Raw genomic sequence first — 8,360 nt, forward strand, 5'->3', positions numbered from 1 at the left:
GTCTCTTTTTTGCAGAATGGCAGGTGGTTTTCTTCTGCTGTTGTAGCACGTGGTTGATCGACCATGTGGCTAGTGATGTAGAAGGAAAATTAGATGGAAAGGACTAGGTAGTATGTAAGAAGCTTTCCGATGTTATTGATGCTTTTATACAGTAAAGTCAAGCGATGTTCGATTAATATTTATTGAGTACTTGATTTCATACGATATCATGCACAAAATTAAATGATGTTGTATTTTCTTTCATCAAACAATATGATAAACACGATATGAAAAAGAAAAATTAGGTCGAGTCAAGTATGAGACACTGAAGATGGTCTTACTGTTGAGGTCAAAATACGTATCTATAAAGATTACATCGTGGTGGAATTAAATAGACTAGTACAAGACTTGTCTTATGACAGTTGAAGACATTCCACTAAAATAGCTTAATAATTTCCAGGATACAGATATATGCACACAGATAAAAATATGTTGTGATTTTAAATGTATTTTCATGCACATATTTGGAGCATGCAAATAAACGTAACATTTTTTTTTTAAATCGAAATAAATGTAAACGGTGTGTTGGACGAAGTTGTTATTTCGGACCTCCTTACAGAATCGCCTTTTTGAGTTGCGAACCTTAAAGCTATTCAAAGCAATTTTATTAGAATGATTTGAGAGTAGTAATTTCGATTTATACTTACATTTGGTCAACTTTAACTTAACTAAAGTCCAACAATTTATCTTCTTACAGTGCAATGTACTTTTGATCGTGACCTACAAAACGTCTCAACTGCATATATAGATATTACATTTATTAAATTAGATATAACTCACCGTGCACTACAGTTAGTGTAACGTGTAGTGCAATTAGATCTAATGAATATTAAACAATTCAGTATTCCTTCGTGGATGACGTAAATCTTAACCTATGAAAATAGATTTGCACTATTAAATCGCTAATCCATTGGACATATCGAATGAACCTACAATATTGTCCGCTCAAAGAATGCCTAAACTTTGTATAGTGACTAGGTATATGTTACTGCCTTAAATCCACTGCCTCAAGCAATATTTAATCAAACAAATATGCATTAATCTGTATACCCACGTTATGGTGCAAAGAAATATCGCTGTTTATTATTTCCCCGTTTGTCATACGATCCTTTCCTTTCGATCTTCCACGTTGGTAGTAGATGTTTATAGTTTTTCGGCCGCGTGCAGAGTCGGATCGACGGTGGGTCTGTCTAGTGCTCTAGCAGTGCTGCCAGTCGCCGTAACATTCCCCGACCCGTAACGCACTTCCGGTTTGCCTTCTGTCTGTGCGTTACTATCACCTTGCACCTGGAGTACTGCTAACTTGGTCACTGGGCGCCGGAGCACTCCTCCTGCAGTCTGAACCATAGCCTGGCGAATGCGACCATCGGTTCCTGGAATCACAGTTACAATCCGACCTTTTATCCATCCGTTGCGATGTCCTACATCGACGATCAACACGACATCGCCTTCCTTAAGTTTCTCCGTTTCGCTGAACCATTTACTCCTGACGGCGATCGTCGGAAGATATTCGTTGATCCAACGACGCCAAAACTGGTCCACGAGCTGTCTGGTTATATTCCAATTAGTTCTGGTCACTTCCATCGGGTTCATCAGCTTCTTCGGAGTTTGTACTACTCCGCTCGAACTTAACAAGATAAAATGGTTCGGCGTAAGCGCCTCATGGTCTGCGGTTTCTAGAGGAACGGTAGTTAATGGTCGAGAATTCACTATAGATTCCGCCTCCGCAATAACCGTCAACAATGTCTCATCGTTCGGGCTCCGATCGGTGCACAACGAGCCAAGTGCTATTTTGACGGATCGCACGAGCCTTTCCCACGATCCTCCGAAGTGAGGCGCAGACGGTGGGTTAAAGGACCACCTTGTGTTCGAGTTGGTGAAGGTTTCGGCCAACTTCTGGTCGATCGCTCGGATCTGTTCACGTAGCTCTCGACTGGCACCCTGAAAGTTAGTTCCATTGTCCGAATGAATCTCAACGGGCGACCCACGGCGTGCCACAAACCGACGTATAGCCATCTTGCATGACTCTGTCGACAAAGAATGAGCAACTTCTAGGTGAATGGCCCTAACAGTGAGGCACGTAAATAAGGCGACCCAGCGTTTAACGAAGCTACGTGCAACCCGGACCTGGATGGGTCCAAAGTAATCAAGTCCGACGTATGAAAAAGGTCGTGCCATGACTGCTAGTCGTGCCTCTGGTAAGGGAGCCATCTTCGGTGTTGATGGCGCTGCCTTTGCGATCTTGCAAGTCTGACATTCCTTAACTACCTGGCGAATTCCGTTCGAAGATTGTTTATGTGAAACCGTTGGCGGATCTCATTACAAACCGTCGAATGATTGGCGTGTAGAAATCTGCGGTGATACCAGTCGATGACCAGTTTGGTGAGATAGTGATGACGTGCGAGAATAATTGGGAACTTGAAGTCAAATGTCACGTATGGAACTGCTCCTATACGACTGTCCACGCGCATCACGCCATGCTCGTCCAAGAACGGTGACAATTTATAGACCGGGCTAGTCTTTTCGATGGACCTTTTTGAGTTCTCATTTCCTCGTTGCAGCACGGCTATTTCGTCAGGATAGGCTGATGTCTGTACTATGCGCCAAAGGCTGTTCTCAGCAATCTGTAACTCTTCCTGTTGCAGGTGACCCGTGACTAGCATTTCATTTTTAATTTTTCGACAACAGTTATTGATGAAGCGATGAGTATATGCAGCTGTTCGGAGTAGACGTTCCCACTTGGAAAATCTGTTAATCTGATAGACATCCTCGACAGGTTTCTGTCGGTGTACCAAGCAAGGTCGTAGTTCTTCTTCTGTATTCATCGACTGCATTGACCTTTGTTCAGGCCACTCTGCTTCTGATTTATAAAGGAACTCGGGTCCTCGAAACCAACGAGACGAAACATCTGTACTGGGTCCCTTTCCCCACTTGGTTCCTTCGTCGGCTGGATTATGCTGGGTGGGAACGTATCTCCATTCTGTAGCCTCAGTTTTACTCAGAATTTCTCCCACGCGAAAGGCCACAAACTGTCTGTAGCGACAGTGCTGTGATTGGATCCAGGCCAAAGTTGTTTTGGAATCCGTCCACAAAATTCGGCGACATATTGGAAATGTGTGGTATGTCTCCACCGTTTTCGTTAGCCTCGCCCCTAGTAATGCCCCCATCAACTCCAAGCGGGGTATTGATAACGTTTTCAGTGGTGCTACTTTTGCCTTGGCCATGACCAGTGTCACGTACGTTTTTTCTCTTATCACGGCCCTAAAGTAGGCCGTACAGGCGTATGCTTCCTCGCTTGCGTCTGTGAAGACATGCAACTCTATCGCATTGATCTCTGCCGCGTGGAATCCTGGGAAGTACGCTCTGTGGAATCGCATCTGTCCCACTTTCTTGAAAAGGTTCACCCATCGGAGCCAGCGTATGCGAACAGCTTCTACTACTTCGTCGTCCCATTGCATTTGCTTTCGCCAAGTATCCTGAATGATTATCCTCCCTTGGATCGTGATATGTGATAGAATACCCTGTGAATCGAACAGACTCATGATACAGCGTAGGATATTCCGCTTCGTCGGTACGATGTCGTTCAGCTGCTTATCGGATACGAAGGCGATGGTGTCATCTTGCGGAAGCCATAGGAGACCGAGCACTCGTTCTACTTCACTTTCCGAATCTATACTGATAGCTCTCGGTTGTGTTCCCTTGGGTTCCCCGACCCGTTGTAGAAGGGCGTCCGAATTAGAGTGCCAATTCCTAATGATGAATCCACCTTGACGATGTACTTCCTTTACCTCGAGCGCAACTTTGATTGCCTCCGCTTCAGTGTCAAAACTGTCGAGGTAATCATCGACATAGTGGTTATTTAGGATCGCCTTGCTTGCATTCGGAAACTTCACTTCGTGCTCTCTAGCGTTAAGGTTTTTTATGTACTGGGCCTGACAGGGAGAGCATGTGGCTCCAAAGGTACCGACGTCCATCACAAATATTTTGACCGGTTGCGATGGCTGCTCCCGATAAAGAAATCGTTGGCAATGCGCGTCTTGTTGACGGATTCTGAACTGATGAAACATTTGCATCAGGTCGCCGCATACTGCTACAGGTCGTTCACGAAATTTGCACAATACCGATGCCAGAGGCGTCAACATATCTGGTCCTTTTAGGAGCATAGTATTCAAAGATATACCTCCTACTTTTGCCGCAGCATCCCAAACAAGCCGAATTTTACCCGGTTTCTTCGGGTTTCTTACGGCGCCCAACGGTAGGTACCATAGGCGCCCAGGGTCAACCGATTCCGTTTCCTCCTGCTTTACTTCGTGAATATAGGCTCTTTCGAGATACTCATTGATTTGCTGACGCACGCTTGCTTTTAGCTCAGGGTCTTTCTCCATCCTTCGTTCGAAACATTCTAAGCGACGCATAGCCATGGGAAAACTGTTAGGAAATTGTACATGATCCTGACGCCAAAGTAGTCCAGTCTCGAATCGATTTGAAATGCGCTTCGTGGTCTCCTCTAGGATGCGACGAGCACGTTTGTCCTCTTCCGATTCCGGTCTCTTATCAGCCGAAACTCCGACGCTCTCAATCGCGAAGTAACGATTAACGAGATCATGTAAATCTTGGTCGCTACCTAATTCTCGTCGGCATTCGCAAACGTGCAGCGTAAAGTTTGTGGATTTCTTTCCGTCGGTTTTATATCCGTAGATCGACCAACCGAGTCGAGTCTTACTGGCCAGAGGGTCGCCTAGTTGACCTTCGCGAAGGCTTAGTGTCGCTGTCAGGCCGGCGTTATTCGAGCCAATAAGGATGCCTGGCGTGGCTGCTTCGTAGCTGGTCACTGGCAGACCACGAAGGTATGGGTATTGTCGTACCAAGTCTTCATACTTCAATGTTTGCTTTGGGAGGTTAAGACTACTAACCGTTCTAGCGTCGTTAACAGTGAACCGTTCACTTTTGCCTACTCCGGAGATTTCCAAATGAATTCGTTGAGACTTCGATTCTTGTCGAGTGATGTTGCTAGTCCACGTTAGGCAAAGCGGAAGTTGTTCGCCATCATCGATGCCTAATTGTTCTGCTATCGATTGTTCGACCAGAGTCATATCGGATCCGTCATCTAAGAACGCAAAAGTTTCTACAGATTTCCCCTTCCAAAATAGTTTTACGGGAAGAATGCGAAAAAGTGTAGATTTTTTTGCGGCATGGTGCGCGTTCAGCCCTTTACCTGCATTCTCACTCGGCCTTTGTCCCTGTCTAGATGGTGGTTGGTGTTTTTGCGCACCAGTATGTAGCAACTGATGATGGCGTTGCCTGCATCCATCTACGCCGCAAACCGCTAGTATCTTACAGGGGCGCCGACCATGTTTTCCTAAACACGTGCGACAAAGGTGGTGATTTTGAGTTGTCTTCCAGCGGCTCTCTGGATCCCACTTCATGAATGTTGCACAATCTTTCACCTTGTGGTTACGTCCATTGCACGCCAAGCACAGCACCTCTTTGACCTCCATCTTGCGCGATTCTTCTTCTTGCTTGCACTGTTTCGTAGGTAGTTCGACTGCTGTGTGAGCGTTGAGAAAACTCTTGTCTTTCACACGCTCCCCTCGTCCAGATCGCGCTTGTCTAGAATCCGTCGTGGTTGTGACGTCCGATGCAGCTGCCACCAGCATTGACATGAAGCCGGCAAATGTACGTAGGTCGACGGCCGCAAACTGTTGTTTGTACAGCGCCCAGTTCAGACGCTGTTGTGTAGGAACCTTATCGACCAGTTCTCGCAGTAGCACTGGGTTACACAAATGTGTCAGTTGCCCAGTCGCCTCGATGTGGTCGCACAGGTTTTGAACCGCCATCCCGAAAGTGATGAGTGTTTCCAACCTGTCTGCCTTCGGTGTTGGAGTATCACGAACTTTTTCAAGAAGTGTTTGGATGATTAGTTCTGGTCTTCCAAACAGCATGTACAGGGTTGAAATGACATGAGGGACGCAAGCTGGAAGAAGAAGACGACTCTTCACTGCATCAAATGCTTTGCCCTGTAGAGCACGTTGTAGCCTAGCTGAATTCTCCACATTAGAATACCCACACGCATCAGTCGAATTCGTGTATGCACTAAAAAAGAGTGGCCAATCTTCCGGGTCTCCACGAAATGGTGGAAGATCTCTAGGCATAACCTGCCTTGCCAACAATTGTTGCTGCGTTGGGCCAACCGTTTGAGGTAGCGCGAATCCTTGAGCTAAATTCACTGGTGGTACTCCCCAGGTAGCTTGTGGTAAATATTGCACCGGATTGAATCTAGGTACGCTTAACGACCCACCGTACAGTTGTCTATCCAAAATTGATGCCGTGGGGACTGTTGAGCACGCTGTCACCACATTTGTAGAATTGACATTCCCTAGCACCGTTGAAGGAACTTGTGTACTAATTGAGAAGGCACCGATTTGTTGTGAGTGATCCCTCTCAATTTGGGTATACCCACGCAGAGGATGATTAGATGGCATTGCAACGTACTGACCTGTAGATGATGTTCTCATAGGAACACTCGATGAGTTACCAGGTACTCCAAAGAGCATCGATGACAACGACTGATCGAGTACATTTCGATTATTGGACCCTGTGGTTATCGGGGTGGAGCTATTTAGTGCGGGCGGTATGAACATCGCCTGTACCCCCACACTTGCTGGTGTGACTGACAGATTTTCCATCTCGCCGATCATCCTACCCAGCCAGTCTCCTGTGTTACCGATCCCAATCGCAGCGGAATGATCATTGTTGCTGTTCGATACTGCACCAGTGATGACTCCTTGTATAGCATTATTCGCGAGTTGTCCCAATATTGTCTTTTTCCTCTGCAGTTCCTTCTTATGGTTTTCCTCCATTTGAAGTTCAAGAAAGGCCCGGTGCTCTTGTACCCACTGTAAACTTGCTCTTGCCTGATCGGTTAGCAGGGACTGGCCTGTAACAGTCATAGCTGCTTCAGCCGTTGTTACGGCTACACGGCACGGATGCTCTGCAATTGCAGCTGGCACCAGTCCTGGAACCGTGGTCGATGGCACTACAGTTGCAGTTGATGAAGGTGTGGCACTCGACGATACCTTGACAGAAGCGGTTGTTACGATTGGCAATGATCCGTTTGTTCCCGTTGAGACACTGTTTGCCGCCTGGGTGACGATGGCCGGTTGCATAGCATCATTTCCGAATAACTCACCAATCCGTGTAGACGATGGTAGAAATGCACATCGTGGGCACATCCAGCTTTCGTTTGCCACAGCCGAGGTCACTCCCACGCATTGGTAGTGATACCACTCCTGACACGTCGCACAGAAAACCATGTCACCTGCATTGTTCGATCTACTGCAGAGCTTGCAGTCAAAGCGGTCAGTTTCAGGCATTCTTTTGTGTCAAATCTTTAAGCTTGTTGGACGAAGTTGTTATTTCGGACCTCCTTACAGAATCGCCTTTTTGAGTTGCGAACCTTAAAGCTATTCAAAGCAATTTTATTAGAATGATTTGAGAGTAGTAATTTCGATTTATACTTACATTTGGTCAACTTTAACTTAACTAAAGTCCAACAATTTATCTTCTTACAGTGCAATGTACTTTTGATCGTGACCTACAAAACGTCTCAACTGCATATATAGATATTACATTTATTAAAGTAGATATAACTCACCGTGCACTACAGTTAGTGTAACGTGTAGTGCAATTAGATCTAATGAATATTAAACAATTCAGTATTCCTTCGTGGATGACGTAAATCTTAACCTATGAAAATAGATTTGCACTATTAAATCGCTAATCCATTGGACATATCGAATGAACCTACAATATTGTCCGCTCAAAGAATGCCTAAACTTTGTATAGTGACTAGGTATATGTTACTGCCTTAAATCCACTGCCTCAAGCAATATTTAATCAAACAAATATGCATTAATCTGTATACCCACGTTATGGTGCAAAGAAATATCGCTGTTTATTATTTCCCCGTTTGTCATACGATCCTTTCCTTTCGATCTTCCACGTTGGTAGTAGATGTTTATAGTTTTTCGGCCGCGTGCAGAGTCGGATCGACGGTGGGTCTGTCTAGTGCTCTAGCAGTGCTGCCAGTCGCCGTAACACGGTGCTTGCTTGTAAAATTCAATCAAATTGAATAGAATATCGAATGTTAATTCGTTTGATGGGATAAGCTGCAATTTTACACGTCGTTGAATTTTCAAAATTATTTGCTGTGCACAAACATGCATTTTACGCTAAAATTAGATTTTTTAGAAAATAAATGTTGATCTACAAAGTTGTTCGGAATAGTAAAGCCTTCATTATGGTGCTAAAAAAAATGGGTG

The 8,360-nt window shown here is 45.2% G+C and overlaps 1 protein-coding gene and 1 long non-coding RNA gene across 2 annotated transcripts; both read right to left on the reverse strand.

The window, feature by feature from the left end:
- Positions 1-1,182: 1,182 nt before the first annotated feature.
- LOC134222152 (uncharacterized) lies at positions 1,183-7,352 on the reverse strand. The gene is made up of 2 exons (XM_062701295.1): positions 2,367-7,352; positions 1,183-2,307 (listed from the first exon to the last, which is right to left on the reverse strand). The coding sequence occupies exons 1-2, from the start codon at positions 7,350-7,352 to the stop codon at positions 1,183-1,185; spliced, it is 6,111 nt and encodes a 2,036-aa protein (XP_062557279.1).
- Positions 7,353-7,362: 10 nt separating this feature from the next.
- LOC134221128 (uncharacterized) lies at positions 7,363-7,761 on the reverse strand. The gene is made up of 3 exons (XR_009982221.1): positions 7,694-7,761; positions 7,561-7,633; positions 7,363-7,502 (listed from the first exon to the last, which is right to left on the reverse strand). It is a non-coding gene; the product is annotated as an uncharacterized LOC134221128 (long non-coding RNA).
- Between the last annotated feature and the right edge of the window lie 599 nt (positions 7,762-8,360).

Source organism: Armigeres subalbatus, chromosome 3 (genome assembly GCF_024139115.2).
Source record: "Armigeres subalbatus isolate Guangzhou_Male chromosome 3, GZ_Asu_2, whole genome shotgun sequence".
NCBI classification, from domain to species: Eukaryota; Metazoa; Arthropoda; class Insecta; order Diptera; family Culicidae; genus Armigeres; species Armigeres subalbatus.